At 36.6% G+C, this 20,767-nt stretch overlaps 3 protein-coding genes across 3 annotated transcripts; all 3 read right to left on the bottom strand.

The window, feature by feature from the left end:
* Window positions 1-157: 157 nt before the first annotated feature.
* Window positions 158-1,375, bottom strand: CBG22257 (the record flags this gene model as incomplete). Its single annotated transcript, XM_045242305.1, has 3 exons — window positions 158-643; window positions 690-1,288; window positions 1,348-1,375. The coding sequence occupies 3 exons, from the start codon at window positions 1,373-1,375 to the stop codon at window positions 158-160; spliced, it is 1,113 nt and encodes a 370-aa protein (XP_045097525.1).
* Window positions 1,376-1,836: 461 nt separating this feature from the next.
* Window positions 1,837-10,739, bottom strand: CBG22256 (the record flags this gene model as incomplete). The annotated part of the gene is made up of 10 exons (XM_045242299.1): window positions 1,837-1,939; window positions 2,004-2,765; window positions 3,116-3,261; window positions 3,734-3,847; window positions 3,891-4,265; window positions 8,804-8,963; window positions 9,696-9,908; window positions 9,957-10,165; window positions 10,492-10,641; window positions 10,692-10,739. 10 exons carry the CDS (start codon window positions 10,737-10,739, stop codon window positions 1,837-1,839), a joined length of 2,280 nt encoding a protein of 759 aa, XP_045097524.1.
* Window positions 10,740-17,484: 6,745 nt separating this feature from the next.
* CBG22254 lies at window positions 17,485-20,081 on the bottom strand (the record flags this gene model as incomplete). The annotated part of the gene is made up of 3 exons (XM_045242292.1): window positions 17,485-17,916; window positions 18,521-18,722; window positions 19,918-20,081. The coding sequence occupies 3 exons, from the start codon at window positions 20,079-20,081 to the stop codon at window positions 17,485-17,487; spliced, it is 798 nt and encodes a 265-aa protein (XP_045097523.1).
* Window positions 20,082-20,767: the final 686 nt, after the last annotated feature.

Raw genomic sequence — 20,767 nt, 5'->3', positions numbered from 1 at the left:
CACGTTTTATTGAATAGACAGTAGGAAGTTTCAAAACGTTTAATAAGGTGGAAGATGTTTGACATTTAGAGACAACATGTTGATAAAAACGTGCATAATAACAACAAATGGTAAAAGTAACAACTAGGCAGTAACAATAAACAAGGCTTATATAAAATCAGATGCCAAGACTGACACGATACATATTTTTGTCTGTTCTCGGAGGATGTTGCTTCCCAGCTGTCAGATGACTATGTAGTCCCGGTCCAGAATGATGTTTGTTGGAGCACGACGGGCAATAGTACTGGCGACACTGTCTCTCTTTACAGTATGAGCTCTTGTTACTGAAGACATTGGTTCGCTTCATGGGAAGGAATGACTCAATTTTTTGGTTTTGTAAGATCGATTTTTCTGCGTTTTCTTTTAATGAGATTAGATCTACCGAATGAAATGCACCTTCGAAGCTTGGAAGCGGCAAGAATCGATACCAGAGACTTGGTCCAAGAGTGTATTCGTTTCCAAGGACATTTACAGTTTTCTCTTGATCCAAACCGAATGATTTCGTCATTGAGAGGAACTTGCGAGCTTCGCTACCCGCTGAATCTAGTTCTGAGCTGTCCTCTGGGTTCAGAAATTGTCTTATAGATGCCCACGTGTTCAGACTCTAAAAACACTTTGAAAATTGAAAAACCTAGAAAAAAAGAGCCCACCGAATTGTCGGAATTCTTCAACTGCTTATAAATATCGAGAAACGGGTTGAACCAAAGTCCACCGCACTGATCACATCCAACGTCTTCCAAAACGTATGGCTTGATCTCGATATTAGTTTTGCTCGAATCGATACTCGCAAGCTTGATATTTTTCTTTTCCAACGCTCTATTAAACGACGAATCTCGCTCGAATGCAACTCTAGCAGCACCCTTCGGATATCCATAGTTTTCATCCATATCAATATTGACGAGTAGAACCTTTCCGAATCCTGAAAACACTTGAGCAATCTTCTCGGCTGTCACAAATCTCGGAAGTCCTCCAACGAAGACGGTACGATGAATATCAATGCATCGATTGTTCAGAGCTTTGTTGGAGATGTAGAAGGCGTTGTGAATGAACCAAGGACGGATTTGAAGCCTTGCAAATTCTCGACATCCTGGAACCAACACAAATAAGTCATTTCCTTCCTGATGGCATTCGTGAAGCAGTTTAATAACTGAGGTTTCCTCCGAGTATACCAGAAATAGGTAGGTGTACGATGTCACTGGAATAGGCTTTCCGCAGACTAAAATATTTTTCGGCCCTCTCTCATAACCGTCTATAAATAATTATCTTCATTTTTAAGGCCTTTTTTGAGTCAAAAACCCATTTTCTTACCTTTTTTATAGTATCCATTGGCATACATGAAGACCCAATATTTTTTTATTTCGTTAAAAACCTTTTTTTCAAATATTTAGGTCTTTAAAAATCTTATTTTATTCTGAAGCGATTTTATTTTTTCGACCTCCCGTACTGTAGTGCATTTCCGCGTAGCGGTGCATGTGCACCGATATACACCGCTTGCATTTAACGAACAATACCGAACTTTTCACATTTTTTTAAAACAACATTCGGGTGTTGAGTTAGACAAACCTGTACACTTTTTTCGAGGATGAGAAAAAAAAAAGAGAAAGAGCAAAAATGAAAATAAAACAGATGTCAAGGAGCCAAAAGAGAGAGCATAATAATCACAGAAGAATTGACTTTTTTGATCCAGGAAATGGCAAAAAATAGAGAAAAAAAACTGAATGTGTATAGATGGCAAGTAAGAGAGACATTATGGAAAATCGAGAGAATTAGAGAAAAAAAAGTGAAATAATCGAAATATTAATCAACTCCTGAGAAGATTTCCGAGTTTTCAATAGCCGTTAACAGTTTTGATTTGAGTTCTTTGAATGTTGTGTAAGGCGGCAGGTCGAGGCGATTGAAGCTGAAAAAAGGTAAAATTTAAATTGTTTCGTAATGCAATTGCGCTTTATTGAGAGTCTACTTACCATGTATGCGCTCTTGGCAACATATCGGCACTTCCCCAACGCTCGATCGTAAACTTTTGAAGTCCATTCGATCCATACAACTCTCGGAATCCGTTCATCGGAACTCTAGACGTTCCAGAGACAAATTGCAAGACACGAGCTCTCATCTCATTGTCAAATGAGAGAATACACTTCCAAAAGTTGTGTACCACTTGACTGCTGGGTCCGTAGCCACCCTTGTAAATAGTATTCGCCTTCCAATCCTTAACATCAATTTTCTGAAGTCCACACATCAACAACTCGAGCTCATTGGCATCAAACAGACGTAGAAGGTTGGATGGGACCACCTCTTGTACTCCTTTCAGAATTTGGTTCATTTGTTTCTCGATCCGATTCACAAATCTCCAACTAATCACCGCTTCAATGTACTCCTCCTTGTTCTCTTCCGTCACCGCAACATTCGCTCCACCGGGTATCAATTCCACGTTTTGAGTCTCTCCAAAAATTGAGTCATCTAGGGAGAACGTTAGCTCTAGGTCCGCTGGATCATTATCCTTGACATAGATCAACGAGTTGTAATAGGCGTTATCCACAGATTCCATATCGAAAAGCGTAATCTTTTTGCCAAGCATCATCTTGTAAAACGGACGAATGAAGAACGCATCGAGCAGTTTTCCATGATAAATCGCCATTCCAATGATACGACCAATGAAATGGAAATACGATAAATGCTCGGGATTGCATGCTTCCGAATGGGGGTTGATTTGTAGAGTGTAGTTGTCACTGGAACTTTATCAATTATACAAAAGAAGCCGACAGGGTAGTGGAGAGACTTTTAAAGAACTCTAAAAACCGAGACGCAGACAGCGAGAGTGTCTGACTGTCTGCGTCTCTCATCACTCCAAATTTCAAAGCGCTATATCTCGGCTCTTAATGAAAAATAGTTTTTGAACTGAAATATAGGATTTTCGAAAAACTATCTTTTTCAAAAAGAACCAAGTTTCTAGTTCTATGGACAGCAGAGAAAGATCAAGCTTGAGGCAGAGAGCGAGAGTGTCTGAATGTCTGCGTCTCTACACTCAGAACTTCAAATGACCCAGAATACTAATTTTTGAAAAAAAAAGAAAACTCACGTTGCAGAGTACTCAAAGAGTCCATAATACGGGTTGAATATCTGATGGGACAGCAAAAAGAACCACTCTCTCGTCACACCACCGTAATCCAGACCCGTCTCGCCAAAGAACTCAATCCATAATTTATTGCGGAGGTCGTAGTCCTTCTGGAAAACTATTGCGATAAAAGAGAGACATAGAGAAAGAGGATTAGTGGTAATGGTTTTTTGAAAAATAGCATTTCAAAACCCCCCAATTCAATCGACTGTTTTTGGTAATCATCGAGTAAAGGGATTTTAAACTTTTATCCTATTTTTCTAATTTCATGTGAAAGATATCAAAAAATGACCAACTGACAAAACACTTGTCATAAAATTTTACATATTTTATCAGTTAACACATTTTTATTAGCTACAGTAGTCGTTGAGCTATGCACCTTTAAAGTTAGCTCACAAGTGAAAAGTGCGCGCCAACTTTAAAGGCTCATAGCTCAAAAAATACTGTAGCTAGGAAAATACTGTCACATAACAAAATGTTGATGGTATTATGAAGACCATTTTATTAGTTGACCATTTTTCGCTACCTTTTACCAGAATCGAGATGAACCATTTGAAAATTTCAAACTCCCACGCGCCTTACCTTATCCATGATATGACGATACGAGTCCTCGAAAAGTGTGTCACGATGCACAACCATATCACACTTTCCACTGTTGCTGTTGGGTTTTGGCAGACGGGAACGAAGGTATTCGACCTAAAAAAAACTATTTAGGATTACTGTAGAAGCCAACCCTTACCTTTCTCTTATAATCTCTGGAGTACGGTACCGCTGGCCCCGCAATATTCTCATTCTCGAATCTCGGATCCTCCCATTGTGTCCGTCTTCTATTATGATCGATAAAGAACACTCGACCGTCCACGTGTACTCGTTGCTCCCATCCGGGTGGCAATGCTCCAATCTCATCGTCGGTTTTACCTCGAACTGGAAGACGTGCTGCGATTCCGGTACGTGGATCTGTCCACGTCGTCGTTTTGGTTCGATGATCGATGAAGAACGTTCGACCGTTGGGTGCCACTTGCATGTCCCATCCATCGGGTAGTCTCAAATCGTCCTCTTCCTCTTCATCATGCCCACCACCACGCTCAAAGTTCGCTCGCATTGCGTCGTCGATCTGAAATAGTCAACGATCATAAAAATAGAAAATGTGGTGAAAATTTTGTAGTTCTTTCTAATTTTAAAATTTATGTCCCAAAAAAAATAGAGGAGACAAAGTCAAAATTAACTTCAAACTCATATATGGGTCCCCTCTCTGAGCCCATATATCTCGGTTCTTGTAACAGATATCAAGAAGTGGTCAACTAACAAAATGTTTATTACCATATCAAAAACATTTTTTTAGTTGTTCACTTTTAGATATCTATCACAGGAATCGAGATAAATTGGGTCAAAATTAAAAGCAGTCGCAGATCGGCGCTTGGGCGACCTAACCACTCACTTTGCGGCAATTTATCTCAACTCACATGCAAGATATCAAAAAGTGTTCAGCTAACAAAATGTTTATTACAATTTGGGAAATATTTTGTTAGTTGACTGTTTTTTGATACACTTCACAGAAACCGAGATAAACTGCCTCAAAGTTAAAAGCGGTCGCAGACCGCGAAGTTGGCGGTTAGCTCCGCCAAGCGCCGGCTCACGACCGTAGCCGCTCTAAACGTTAAACTTTCTCATAGCTCTTGTAGAAATCTAGTTGATTAGAACTGAAGGGAAAGCAGAGCTAGAAAACGTTTAGCAGAGCTAGAAAACGTTTTTTTTTTCAAATTCTATTGGTCATTTTTCCTTGGAAAAAAAACTAAAAATAGTGTAAAGAGAACGAAATTGAAGCTTCATAAAACCAGAACCCTTCTCTTCAGGATAACGAAAAATGAGCAATTTTCAGGAGGTAGAAGAAAAAAAAGTAGAGGAAAGAAGAAGAAGAAAAGTATTCTCAAGGTTCAAAAGCGTTCAAAAACGGAAATGTGATGAGGGGGGAAAGGAAGAAAGAAAAAAGAAAAAAAAAAGAAAAAGAGTCTCTATTCAAGAACCATTTCAGAAGAGGTGGTAAGCACTCTGACCTTTTCTCCAGGGCGAGAAGAACACTTTTGAATAGCGCTGAGCAATTTTCAAAAAGTGCACACAGAACGGATATTTCCAATCGGAAGAGAGCATCTATTATGCACAAGGAGCACTTTTTGAATTGACTCCCAAAAAAGTGTACTCATTTTCAAATAGGTGAGTATGTGAGTGTAATGTACTCTACTTGGAGCATCTCTAAAAGAGCACACCTGGAGAGAGAGAGAGAGAGAGAGAGAGAGAGAGAGAGAGAGAGAGAGAGAGAGATAGAGATAGAAAGTAGCTTAATCGTTTCGACAAATATTTGAAAGAAGAATGAAAAAAGGAACGATTTTCCTAGTGTAATTATAGAAAGTTCCTGAACTACAAAAATGAGAAAAAATTCCAATCCTTATGATTCATGCCAAAAATCAAAAAATGCTGGATCGAAATTTCTAGAACATAATTTTGAAATGTGACATGTTGAATATTACGACCGATTGTTGATATTCGTGTTGATCTACAATCCTTGGGTCCTCATGAAATTGCACAAAATAGCATTTTACGTTGTTTTTTGATTATAAAAAAAGTTTTATCAGACGAATTAAAAATTCGTCTATAGAAAATGTAGAGAAAATAATTGCGGTTTTTTTTGAGCTATAGAACTCCTAGAAATGTCAAAAACTGAAAGAGGAGATAGATTTTTTCTTTAAAAAACATTCAAAAATGACCATTTTTGACATTTTTCTTCCGGAAAACGACCATACATGAATCTATAACCACTAATTAATTTTTAAAGAATTATTTGAATCATCTTGGAACTCCACAAAATCAGATAAAAAATTCTGAAAATATGGTTTTAGACCTGCAATTGTGATCGCGCCAAACTTTTTTTCTGTAGATCAAAAATTAATTTGCAGTTCGGAAATGTTCTGTGGGAGAGCGTGCATTGAAAAAATACTAAAAACTACAGTAATCTCAAAATTTTTAAAATTCAAAATTTGACACCTAAACTTGAAAATCCAATTAAGCGATAATTTTCAGATTCCTCAGATTCGTATTGAAAAAATCAACGTTTTCAAAAAGTCAAGACTACCGTAACCCTTCCCCTTCTGATAATACAGTAATCCCTAATTCTACAGTAAACTGAGAACTTCGACAATTTAAAGAAATTGAAATTTGCCCAAACTGTAGTGAAATTGAACAAAAACAGAGATTTTGAAATGTGGAAATCAAAAATCCTGAAGAATCACAAAAATTCCGAGACTACCGTAATCCTTCCTATTTTCTCAATTACAGTAATCTCTCATAATTCTACAGTAATCCCAAGCTGACCTAAAACCTAAAACTTTTCGAAACAGATCACACAATCTTTTGTGTGACGTGGCACGTGTAACCTAAAAGTGAGAAGCCCTACGAGCGAGAGAGTACCAGGTTCTGAAGAGACGCAGGCAGTTAGAGAGAGGAGCTCCGTGTGAATATACAGAAAACCTGTTCCCCATTCTCCTATTCTTGTTCATGAGCAACAGAAGAAGAAGCAGAAGAAAATGAGTAAACCTGACTACGAGAGAGTTAAAGATCAGAGAGACGCAGACAGAATTCATACAAATATTTGTACAGAACACAAAAAAATATACACAGAGTAGTAGGTGAGATGATTACTACTACTACCACTGATACCAGGGGAAGCAGCTGATAGCAAAAAAAGGCAAAAAATTTTGACAAAAAAGGACAATACAAATACCATGTTTGTTTGTACTTAATTATTAAAACACCAGGTGGAGGAATCAAAAAATTCTCATTTTTTCATACTTGTAACGGGTCGGACCGGGCCGGGCCGGGCCGGGCTTTTTCCCGAATTTCGGAGGCCCGACCCTTTCAAAAAACACATAAAGGGGGACCCTTATGTGATTTTTTTCGATCAAAAATTTTTTTCGAGTTTTTTTGATATTTTTTGATCAAACAGACAAACAATCCGAAAAAAAACAAAAAAAAATGGAAAAAATTGTATTGAGAGCTCAAAATTTGGCTCAAAAGAACAAAATTTTTGCTACCGGGCCTTCCGGGCCGGGATCGGGCCTTAAAAATTTCCTCAGGATTCTGAAATTCTCTAAAACTCCAAAAAAAAATGAAATTGAATCTGAATTTTGTGGAAATTTTTTGAAAATCTGAAAAATGTCAAATTCCAAAAGCCCAAAAAATTCAAAAATTCAAAAATGCGAAAATTTGAAAATTCGAAAATTCGAAAAGCCAAAGTGCAAAAATTCGAAAAATTTAAAAATTTAAAAATTCAAAAAATTTCAAAATTCCAAAAATAGAAAATTCCAAAAATTCGAATTTAAAAATTCAGAAAAAAAATCAAAAATTAGAAGTATCAAAACTACCGAAAATTCAAAAAAATCTAAAAATCAAAATCTCTGAAATTCTGAAACTTAAAAAATCTCTGAAATTCTGAAACTGAGACTTCTAAAAAATGAAATTTCCTACAAAACTAAAAATCTGAAATTCCAAACTTTAGAAAATTTGACAATTCAAAATTCGAAAATACAGAAAATCTAAAAATTCGAAAAAAATTCAAAAAAAATTTGAAAAATTCGAAGTTCCAAAAATGTAAAAATTCAAAAATTCAAAAAATCGAAATTCTCAAAATTCAACGATTTTCAAAATTCTCAAAACTCAACAATTCTCAAATTCTAAAATTCCGAAAATCCGAAAATTAAAAAATCGGAAAAGTCTAAAATTCTCAAATTTCAGAAAATTCAAAAATTCAAAAATTCAAAAAAAAATCAAAAATTCGGAAAATTTAAAATATCCTAATTTTTCTGAAACTCCAAAATCCGAAAACTCGAATTACTTTTAATAACTTGAATATAAACTCAAAAAGTTTTGAAAAATTAAAAAATTAAAAGCCGAATTTCAGTCAATTTCCTAAAGAATCCAAAAATGAATATTTCTATTTTTCTTCCAGCTTTTCTCCGGGCACTACCTGTCCCCTCCTGGTATCCGAAATTTTGCCAGAGAGCTCAAAAATGGGAAAACCAACCAACAACAAACAACAACAAGAACCACCAAATTTTCAATTCTCCATTCTATTCGATTGTCATTTTTTGTTTGTTAGTGACCTGGTCCAATATGATTTCGGCCTTATTGTCATTATTATTTTCTGTGGTCATGTAGTCGTCGGTTACAAGGGGTGTCTGCTAGCTCATCTTCATTAGTTCTGTACCAGTTGGAGAATAAGCTAATGAAATTGTTTTTGTATAGATCTTTGAAGCAGCTAGTGAAAACTTGAGGCATAGGAAATGAGGTCTAGAGAATACTAGGAAACTGGGGAAATCTGATTTACCAAAACTTAAGGTACTAGGTCATTTAGAGCTTAAAGGAGGTACTGTAGAAACTGAGCTCTAGTTTTATTGGGAAAATTGCTCCAAAAACCACTCGACTACCGTGAATGCTCTAAAAGCCTATCTGCGCGCTTAAAGCTCCATTATTTCGGTTCCTATACGAAAGATAAAAATGTGGTCAACTGATAAATAGTTTATCATAATATCACCAATATTTTATCAATTGACAAAATTTTGATATCTTTCATAGGAACCGAGATAGTTTAGCTTAAACTACTTGTCTGGCAAAATAACCCAAACTAACCGCTGTCAACTCATTGCTAACCACCGCCGTGTCGGATGGCTCATCAGTGACCTGACTCCGATGCTCATAGTTATCCCGTCGACGACGTGTCTCCTCAATAACCGATTGCTCAGTGATGGCGTCCGTGTTGCCGCTGAAAGAAGCAGCATTCAACATTGGGGAACAAGAATGATTGGGTGGTGGAAAAGAAGTTTTTTTTATTTAAGGGAACGGAAATTGGACAATTTCTTTTCTTCTGTGTTATTGTGTATGGTTGGAAAATGAGTCATGACATTGGAAATACAAAGAAAACAATTGAAAATGCGCTCTATTGGTAATAATAAAATTTTTTGAGATTATATAGGATTCAAAATCCTATATTTCAGTATAAAACCAAGTTTCCAGGACCATTACGAGCTGAGTTACGATCATTTGAAGTTTTGGGTGGAGAGACGCAGACAACGAGACACTCTAACTGGCTGCGTCTGTCCTCTATATCTCAGCTGTGAATAGAGCTAGAGACGTGGTTCTTTATGGGAAAAATAACTCATCGAAAATACTAAGTTATAGTTTGAAAACCAAGTTTATAAGACATTTATGATCCGAGATATAGCTCTTTGAAGTTTCGAAGAGACGCAGACAGTCAGAGTGTCTCGTTGTCTGCGTCTCTTCTATTCAAAACTTCAGATGAGCATATCTCGGCTCTCATTGGTTCCAGAGACATGATTTTTAGACCAAAATATAGCATTTTTGATGAACTATCATTTCCAAAAAGAAACAAGTTTCTAGCTTTATTAGCAGCTGAGATATAGCATCAATAACTCAAGAGACACAGACAACGAGAGTGTCTGGCTGTCTGCGTCTCTCCACTGAGAACATAACTTACTCTGGAATACTTTCGGGCGGTGTGAACTGTGTCGTTCTCAATGCATGATTGATATAAACGGTCCGCCCGTTTCCATCCTCTCGTTCTTCCCATCCCTGTGGTATTCCGTGACTTGTAGTTTGTTGTTGTTGTAGATCACTTGTAGAATCGGCTGGAGAGTTGTCAGATGACGATGGAACAAAGTGGAAAGTGAGCAGAAGTGATCCAATGCTTCTGGAAAATTCAAAATTTAGGATTCTTTACCAAGTTCTTCCAACTCACTTTCCCTTCGATGACGTTGAACTCGTTGCCAATGGATATTCTTCTGGATTAGGAGCTTGTGTAGAAATGCGATTATCATCCATCGATCTGCTCACGAATCCAATCAACGAGTCTTTTCTCAAACGATTCTCATCATAAACCAACAGTTTCAACTGGCACGAACGGGTCACTCGGAATGTGAAGACGCTGTTCCAGACGGGATGTCGAGTCTGAAGTTGGCAACAAAAGATTATAAGGAATTCAAAATCCTATATTTTATTCCAAAAATCAGTTTTCTAGGGCAATTAAGAGCCGAGATATGGTCTCTTAAAGTTTGAAGAGACTCAGACAGCCAGACACCCTGACTCTCTGCGTCTCTCTGGCTGTATCTCAGCAGTCGATAGCGTTAGAAAGTTGGTTCTTTTTGGAAAGGATAGCTCATAAAAAATCCTAAATTTTAATTCAAAAACCAAATTTATGGGACATCTGTGAGCCGAGATATAGCATTTTGAAGTTTTGACTGGTGAGAGAGACGCAGACCACCAGACAAACTAACCTTTCTCTTCGTCTCCACCTGAACCTCATCAACAACGTCGCCATTCGAATTCTCCAATCTGACTAGACAGTACGGTGAGCAGACGCCAAACAGATCACGTCTTCCAATCTTCTGACCGCGCAACAGTCGGACCCGTATCAGTTGTGTGTCCTAAAAGAAGAACAAATTGATGTGTAGGGAAGTGGGATTACTGTACTTACATTATCAGTGTTCGGTGGATACCCATGAATAACGGTCTGTACAACCATTGTAATAGAGAGGAAGGAGAAGAAAAAGGGTCCCGCGAATTAGCACATAAATAGTAGGTGATGATGTGGAGGTGTTGAGCTGGTTCCACGCGGCAGATGACCGAGATGGTGTTGAGAGGTGGAAAGCTGGAAAAAGGGAGGTATCACGCGGGAGTTTCCAAATTTTCGAAAGAGAAAGAATTGAGGACACGAGAAAGCTCAATAAAATGTTTATGGTTTTCAAAGAAACTGAAAAACGCGCCTTTTTTTGAGGTAGATCAAAAGTTTTGTTATTTTTTATCTACTTTATAAAATAAGCTTTTCTTTAAAACGGGTATCCAAGGCAGCATCTAATGTCACTCATTTTGATTTATGTCTTTTATAGTTGAAAACTGAGACGCAGACAACGAGAGTGTCTATTTGTCTGCGCCTTACACCACTCAAAACTTTAGAGCGCTATATCTCGGCTCGTAATGGTCCTAGAAAACTCCTTTTGAACTAAAATATAGGATTTCCGATGAGCTATCCTTTCCAGAAAGAACCAAGTTTTTAGCTCTATCGACTGCAGAGAAGCTAGACGCAGAGAGCGAGAGTGTCTGACTGTATGCCTCTCTCAAGACTTAAAATCACTATAACTCGGCTCCTAATGGTGCTAGAAACTTGATTTTTGGATTAAAATATAGGATTTTAAATTTTGAATAAGCCTATTTAAGACAAGACACAATATCTCAAAGCAATGATCCAATTCTAGAAGCTTCTGGGAAACCTAGACATTCTGTTATGAAAAACACATATAGCTCTAGGAACAGGTTTCAAAGTTTTTGTGTCTCAATGGGGGAAAAAAGCAAGGAACGAAAATGAATGAAAATTAGAAAGAGAGAGATGAAAAGAAATGAGAGAAAAAGAGCAGCAGCTACGCCCGGCAAACATGTATCATTGTTCTTTTTGTGTTTGTTGAGTTTAGGGAAAAAAGCGAAAAATTGAGAGAAAAAGGGAAGGAGAGGGAAAGAAAAAGAAGGTAATGAAATATTGGGAAAAAAGTGGTTGTAGCTTTGGAGTTTAGGATTTAATTCTAACGCTACCGGTTGAGCTAAGCGCTGATAAACTTTGAAGGCTTGAAAAAACATTTCAAACTTTATCAATTTTTCTGAAAATTTCAGATTATACAAAACACAATTAGAGCTTCATTTTTGTAATTGACAACTTTTTTGTAAAATTTAGACCTGAGGAGATATGCCACGTGGAAGTGCTCCTATGCTATGCGCCGCCACCCCGATCCACAAGTAGGCGTGCTTCCACGTGGCATATCTATTTTGAGATAAATCTTAGAAAAAAGTTGTCAACTGGAATAATAAAGCTCGAGTTTTGTTTAGTACTCTCTGAAATTTTCAGAAAAATTCGACAATTTCAAGTTAACTAATTAGGCTGTGAAAAAGAAAATCTCAGTTTTTAAGGGTTGAAACATTAGACTAGCAAATTTCGACTTTTAAATACCAGTCGGTTTACGCCCCTTCGGGGCTAAACCTCCTGTCCCCGCTCACAATACCCGTAATCTAATAAAGAGAGTCCGTCACTTTTACAGGGGCTATTTTAGGGGCCTATGCTCACAAATTAGGGCTTATGCTCACAAATTCGAAAATTAGGAAATTTTGAGCTTAAGAAAATGATTTTTTGGAAACTCAGGATCTCGGTAGTTTCAAAATTTAACATCTCGGATATGAGGAGATTTGAATTTTTGAGAATTCGAAAAGTCAGTTAATGAAAAGTGTTTTTAATGCATATAAGCTTAGACATTGTGATGAAGGAAATAAGTCTAACAAAACTTCTGCAACTCTCAAATTCGCAAATTCAGAAGTTCGAAAATTCTGAAATTCAGAAATTCTACAAATCTGGAACTTCTGAAACCCCAAAACCAATTTTGCAAATTTTTGGCAAATTCGGGAATATAGCGTATAAAGCCATTCATAATTAAGATCGGAAATTTTTTAACTCTTAAAATTTGAAATCCAGAAAATTGTTTCACTTCAAAACAGCAACTAAAAATTTTGAGAATAAAATTTCGAAAAAAAAAATCTAAAAATCGAATTTCATGAGTTCAGAATTGAAAAAGTTCAAAAACTCAAAATTTCAGAGAAACTTAGGAGTTAGGAAGTTTTTAAATTTTTCAAAAAAAGTTCAGAGGTTCAGAAATTAAGCAGTTCACAAATTTGAAAATTCAGGGATTCATGATTCAGAAATTTTGATTTTTTGAATTTCCTAATTTCTGAGTTTCTGAAATGCTGAAATGCTGAAATTCTGATTTTTTTAAAGATTCTGAAGTTTTGATTTTTGGTTTTTCGAATTTCCGAATTACCAAATTAGGACTTTCTGAAATTCAAGAATTTAATCTCAGAATTTTTAGTTTTTTGAGACTCTTAATTTCTGAATTTCTGGGTTTCTGATTTTTTTTTGAGATTCTGCCTTTCTGATTTTCAGAGTTTCCGATTTTTGCGAATTGCTGCATTTCTGCATTCAGGAATTTCTGAATTCACTTTTGGAATTTGGAAATTTATAGTTCTAAGAATCCAGGTTTCTATAGTTTCAGAATTTAAAAATTTGGAAAATTTGGGAATTCAAAACCTTCGAAATTCGAAAGATTTTAATTTCTTAAAGCTTAAAGCCTAAGAAGTTCAAAGACTACATTGAACGCGTTAGTATTGATCTTTGAGAGAGCTCGTATTTTTCTCTGATTTCTTATCATAATTTTTAGATACTTTCAAATCTTCAGAACCCAGACAGAATATCTCTTCGCACAAAATCATCTTTTTGTTTGATATAACGTGGATAGGAAAAAAATAGGGGGATGGGCGGGAATGGCGTGAAAATAATTTCTAAATATTTGCACTGTAGAAGTAGAAGATCATATCCAGAAGACGTCAAAAACAGAATATCGAAAATTTAAAATAGACGGGCATCATTTCGCTGCTATTCCGTATTATCTGTGAAAATTTGGGAAATTTTGGTCCAGTGGTGAGTTCGCTACGGTCTCAGAACCGGGAACACCGGACACACACACAGAATTTGGTGATTGTTAATAGTAAAGATATCAGTGGTACGACGGAGATTTTCTAGAATGAAACTGTAGCAGAATGAGATGTTTCTAACTCCAAATGGTTCCAAATTGAAAACTGTCCAAAATCAGAACTGTCCGGAAGTAGAAATTGGAAGGAACAGAAATTCCAAAAATGGAACCCAGAATCCTTTTCTATGATAGTCTTTTGAGATTTTTGAAGTTTCCAAACTTAACATTTGAAAAATAGCTTATTGGGATTTTGATAAAAGGGAAAATCAAAAATAAGAGAAAAAAGTGTGTCGAAAATCAAAGTTGAAGATGATGATGATGGAGAGAGACGAAGGAACAACCCTTTCGAAAATAAAGAGAGAGAGAGAGAGAGAGAGAGAGAAAAAGAGATTGAAAATCAATGTTGATCAGTCAGTGGCCCTCTTCTCTGCATCTCTTTTTTCTCCAAATCTGGTTTTTTTTGTCTTTTCTGACAGATGGGTTCGAGAAATAATAGATACGGGGTGAGGAGACAGGTAGAAGGTTAACTGGTTATGGTGATTTTTTGAAAAAAAATCTGAAAAACGCTTTAAAAATTTGCGAAAAAACCGACGTTTTTGAAAAGCATGGTTCTGGAAAATTCGATAATTTAATTAAAAAATTTTGACAAAAATTAGCAATTCTCAAAAAACAAAAAATATATATTGACCCGAAAATAAAAAAGAGCATTTCCCCTCTCCTCTCCTGAAATGATCCCCCAAAAAATATAGATATCCACGAGGCAAAAAACCGAAAAAAAGAAATAGTACAAGAGTTAGAGAGAGTTCAGAGAAGCTGAGAGAATTTTCTCTGGAAAGAGAGATAGAGAGAATTAGAGAGAAATATATACTACAGAAAAGAGAGTAAACGGGACATGAAAAGAAGAAAAAAAAGGATAAGGGAGGAGAGAAAAGAAAAACGAAGAAGAAGGCGTGAAGAGTGGTTGTGTTGGAAAGTAGAAAAAGAAGAGACATGATGACGTTGAACGCGAAAAATGGGGACAAGAAGAAGACGTATTTGTGTGTATGGAGGTCTCATTGTTATTCCTCTTTTGGTCACTTTCAAAACTTTGACACAAAAAATATGAAAGTCGAACTTTGCCCTCCAAGGGACCTCGGTCCTTTGAGCCAATTCCTGGGAAAGATATCAAAAAGTGCTCAACGGATAAATTTTTTATCATAAAATTTTACATATTTTGTCTATTGATACATTTTTGATACATTTTACTGGAACCGGGATAAACTGCCTTAAAGCTAAAAGCGGTCGCAGACAGGCGATTGGTCGATCTAACCACTTCCTTTGCGGCAATTTATCTCAGTTCCTGTGAAAGATATCGAAAAGTAGTCAACTAACAAAATATTTATTAGCATATCAAAACGATTTTTTCAGTTGATCACTTTTTTATATCTTTTACAGGAATCCAGATAAATTGGTTCAAAGTTTAGATACCGGCTCCACTACGCGGTGTCATTTCAGCTCATAAGCGAGCCCCACCTTATGCGTCAAAAATCAATTTCTGGCAATGTTAACTTTCTAGCAAAGTTAAGTTAGGCCACAAATATATTTTTTCGATTCTTTTAAACCTCATCCAAATTGGTCAACTTGTTCTTGAGTTATGGACCGATAAGTTTTAGAAACATCCCAATTGTTAGTTTCGCCATTTATCTTGGCTCATGTAAAAGATATCAAAAAGTGCCCAACTGGCAAATTGCTCATCATAAAATTTTACACATTTTGTTAGTTAACCGTTTTTTGACACCTCTTACAGAAATCGAGATGAAACGGGTTAACGTTGACGGGCCTCTACTTTAAAAGAGAGATAGCTGCAAACGCGCTCCAGTGAGAAAAGGGTTAAATTCTCTTTTTGAGAATTTCCGTTTAAAAATCTAAAACTTAAAAAGAATAGGTTTGAAAAGTGACAAATTTTTGTTTTTACAATGAGCAAAAATGTTGTTTTTGATAAGAAAAACTCAACGTTTAGGTTTCGAAATGTGTCATTTATTTTGACATTTTCGAAATTTCATAACATTAGCAAAAGACAAATGACGTCTGAAAACGCAATGGCAGAAAACTGAATTTACGTCATTAAGCAAGTGCGCTCCAATGATAATTTACCGAACTTTTATGGGTTACCAACGGGTTTTGTAGACGAATTTTTAAAGAAAATTATGAAAATTTCAGAAAATTCGAAAAACATAAAACGTTTTGAAGACAATGAATTTGCCAGTTCAACCACAAAAAACCCATTCTCATCTCCATTTTCAAAACCATTATGACCCATAAAAATTCTTCCATATAATTTTTCAAAAAAAAAAAAAAGAAAAGTGGAGAGAAATTCTTTTTCCAAAACCATCTGTCCATTGGAAACATAGAACAGCCGCCATTCTCTCTCAAGAGCACAGAGATTTCTATTCTTTCGTCTCATTTTATTTTAGGTATATTAATAAAGGAAACTTCGAGCCAATTTATCTCGGTTCTTGTGAAAGATATCAAAAACTTGTCAACTGATAAATTATTCATCATAATATCAGCACTATTTTCTTAGCTGAAAAACATTTCTATCTACAGTAGCTTTTGAGATATGCGTCATTAAAGTTAGAGCACACTATTAACCGCCTCTTGGTGTGCTACCTTTGAAGCATGTTTCAAAAGCTACTGTAGCTAGAAACATTAATGACGCAAATTCAGTTTTCTGCCATTTCCCTTTTTTAGACTTCATTTGTCTTTTGCTAATGTTATGAAATTTCGAAACTGTCTAAGTAATTGACACATTTTGAATTTTAAATTTTCAGGTTTGGTTTTCAAAAACAACATTTCTGGCTCATTAAAAAATTTTGTCACTTTTCAAACCTATTCTTTTTAAGTTTTAGATTTTTTTAATTGCAATTCTCAAACAAAGAATTTAACTCTTTTCAGAACTAAATTTTTTAACAAAAAATTCAATGGAGCGCGTTTGCAACTATCTCTCTTTCAAATTAGAGGCCCGTCAACTTTAACCCGTTTCATCTCGATTTCTGTGACAGGTGTCAAAAAATGTTTGACTAACAAAATGTGTAAAATTTTATGATGAAAATTTTGTCTGTTGACCACTTTTTGATATATTTCCCAGGAATCGAGATAAATTGCTGCAAAGCTGACGATTAGGTCGGCCAAGTGGAAAGGATTTTCATTTGAATAGTGGTAAAAAACGTAGCTCTACAATTTTCAAAACTTTTTTGCAGCTTTTTTTCAGACGAAGATCTTTCAGGATGTCTTCAAACGCATATATTTCCAGCAGCCACTACATTTTCTTGGTGACTGCTGTCGGTTGGGATTAAACGTTTTATCTCTAAATCGGATTATCCGGGAAAAACTAAGAGTCGAAAAAGGAGAGAGATTTCCAAGAAGCACACACTTATCAGGCTTCCGGAAGAAAAAAAAATAAAGAAAATGCACTGATGGAATTAGAAAAAAAAATAAGAAAATCGAAGAAGTTTGGAGGGAGAGAAAGAGAGAAAATAAATCACTAAAACTTCTAAATTTTTTTCTTGGTTACTTCCTCTTGAGATCTTTTTTGAATACTTATGGCTTCCTCGAGAACGATCTGAGGGCATTTTTGGTTGTGTGAGAAGCCATTTTAGTATGCTACGTGCAGATTTCAGAATCCAAAGAGTCATAATTTATTATTAAATTAAATATATAGGTTCCTCAAATTTTCTCCTCCTTCTTCTGTTCCTTCTCTTCACTTGGTATCCGTTTTCCTCTGTATCCTCCATTTTGAGAGCACCACGGACAATCCGAGTTCTGAGGTGGGGGTAATAATCCGGGTAGACCGCCGAATCCATTTGAATTACCTGTTAGACTTTGTGGAATCTGTGGAATTGATGGAGTGGATCCATATGATGCCTGTTGTGCCTGATAGGCTTGCTGAACTGTTGGAAGATCTTCTGGGGGATGGGTAGATGGCCATGTGGCAGAAGATGTTGGGTAAGTGGATTGATAAGTTGACGATGATCCATAGGAAGATGTTGAGGGGGTCATGGAGGTGTATGACGTGGCATCTGGGGAAGAAGATGGTGATGATGGAGGAGTAAATTGAACGTCATAGGTTGGGCTGGTGTCTTGCTTGTTTCCCAATACCTGGAAAAGTTTGAATATTTTTTAAATTAAATCTGCCAGGAATACAGAAGTCCTTTATCCTGGCTCTATCAATATAAGAATTTCAGGGGTTACTAAACAGAAATGAGCTTTTTTTCTTGTTAATAAGTTTTTGGTAAAATTCAGACCTGAGAAAATACAGCGCGTGTAATAAGGATAGGACCCCTTTGATTTTGACCTTTCAGAAAAAAGTAAGAGAGATATCAAAGTTCTGTAAATGCCATTCGATTCAAAATAAAAAATAACCCCGGAAGCCAAATTTTCATAACTCTAGCACTTTCCGTACCGGTCCACCGTCCAAAAGTCATTTATTAGGCCGTGTAATAAGGATAGGACCACCTAGCATTTTTGAAGCGATACCCATTTTTTCGACTATTTTTCTTTTTGTATCACATTTATTTGTGCTGGTTTTATTGTTTTTCATAGTTTTATTTCTCAATCCACCTTATTTATCAAAAGTTCGGTCATTTTTTTTTTGGATAAAGAAGAACAAGAAAATTTTTGTGAGACGGACAACATGAGTCTGAAGCTTTGGCACGGTTCCAGCTACAGTACTTTGGTTCGTGGTAAAAGGGGACCTTCTTACCGTATTCCATTGGATTGTTGATGTACCGGCGAATGGCAAAGCGGCTTTTCTTGACCAGACGAGCGATGGCATGAAGCGAACATCCCAGTTGGAGAGCAACATCCAATTGAGCTTGCTGAGCGTGGGTGAGAAGAGGAGCGCGGCCCATGGTAATAATGAGATCGACTGACTGATTCGGCTCTCGACTTTTAGGATCAACATTCTATTTTCAGATGTATGGTACTTGCACATCAATCTTGAGCATCTTACTTTTACCACGAACCAAAGTACTGTAGCTGGAACCGTGCCAAAGCTTCAGACTCATGTTGTCCGTCTCACAAAAATTTTCTTGTTCTTCTTTATCCAAAAAAAAATGACCGAACTTTTGATAAATAAGGTGGATTGAGAAATAAAACTATGAAAAACAATAAAACCAGCACAAATAAATGTGATACAAAAAAAAATAGTCGAAAAAATGGGTATCGCTTTAAAAATGCTAGGTGGTCCTATCCTTATTACACGGCCTAATAAATGACTTTTGGACGGTGGACCGGTACGGAAAGTGCTAGAGTTATGAAAATTTGGCTTCTGGGGTTTTTTTAATTTTGAATCGAATGGCATTTACAGAACTTTGATATCTCTCTTACTTTTTTCTGAAAGGTCAAAATCAAAGGGGTCCTATCCTTATTACACGCACTGTATGCCACATGGAAGTGCCCCTATGCGCCGCCACTATGGTGTGATTCCGCCACCACCCTGGTTGGCTCCCTTTGGAGAGACTGAAAACCTAGCTAGAAATTGTTTGTTTTTTTTCTGAAAGTTTCACAGAATATGAAACACAATTAGAGCTTTATTTCGACAGTTGGCCACTTTTTTTTATAATTCCATCCCGAGGAGCTATGCCACGTGGATGTGCGGGCACCAATAGGCGTCGGCGTCGCAGCCGAGCAGGAGAGCCCCTTCCACGTGGCGTATCTGCTCAGGACCAAATTTTACTAAAAAGTGGTCAACTACAAAAGTGAAGCTCTATTCTTTGTAAAAACGCTCTCCACGGAGATATGCCAAATAGCACTGCAACCACCTCTTGGCCCCGCCGCAGTCACCACAGCAGGTAGGACACTTCCATGTGGTATATCTGCTCAGGATCAAATTTTACAGAAAAGTTGCCAACTACTAAAATGAAGCTCTAGTTTTGTTTAGTAATTCCTGTTTCAACTAATATCAATTTCTGGTTACTCTTTCGATTGGATCAATGCAAAAGGCAACAGTTTTTTGCTCATTGCTCTCCGCATATTCAAATCGAATAGATATAAAAACCGGCACCGATACTGTTTGCACAAGTGTCAATCTCGATTGCCACCCAATTTATATGATCCAATAAATATACACGCAAAAGTTTCAAATTTCCCGGGACTAACAAACAAACCTGTTGAATCCTTTGTCCGATTGATTGTCCGATCGCCGATCCGAATGCTTCCGCATCTTGACCATACACGTTGAATGTACGTGAATTTGAGTTAAAAGCGGATGGAGCCGAGGAAAATGTTGATGGAGCTGACTTTTGTGGAGCTCTGAAGGACATCTGGATATACAGACGCACGGATTTTAGAAAAAAACTTCAGTTGAAACTTCTAGCTTTACAAAAGCACGTTATCCTTTTCTATTAATATGAAATTTTGAGGGATTACCAAACAGAACTAAAGTTTTATTTTACTAGTTTACAGTTTTTTTGTGAAATTTGGTCCTGAGGAGGCATGCCACATGGAAGTGACCTAAGTTTGAAAGGGTGGTGGCCTATAAACGGCTCAATGACGGCTCAAATGAGCCGGGCCTATTTTCATACTCAAACTTTTCAGATTTGTCTGAAAATTTCAGACTATATCAAAAAAACTAGAACTTCATTTTTTTAGTTAACAAGTTTTTTGTAAAATTTGGCCCAAAAGACAGATGATCGGATATCCGATTATCCGACTCCGACCAAGCCTGATCTCGACTCATAATGGTCCTATAAAACTGATTTTTGGACTGAAATATAGGATTTTCAAGGAGCTATCCTTTCCAAAAAGAACCAAGTTTTCAGCTCTTTTCCCAGCCGAGACAACTGGAGAGATGCAGACAACGAGACTCTCTAACTGTCTGCGTCTTTCCAAAACTTCAAAGCGCTGTATCTCGGCGTCCAGTGGTCCAATTTGACGGGTTTTTTTGTTAGAAATTTGTGAAATTATTTGCCAAATCCAATAATACCAAAATTTCATAATTTTGAAAAAA

This window comes from Caenorhabditis briggsae (assembly GCF_000004555.2).
Source record: "Caenorhabditis briggsae complete genome, chrI, whole genome shotgun sequence".
In the NCBI taxonomy this organism is placed as follows: Eukaryota; Metazoa; Nematoda; class Chromadorea; order Rhabditida; family Rhabditidae; genus Caenorhabditis; species Caenorhabditis briggsae.
The sequence above is the reverse complement of the archived record's forward strand: the minus strand, read 5'-3'. Positions and strand labels throughout refer to the sequence as shown.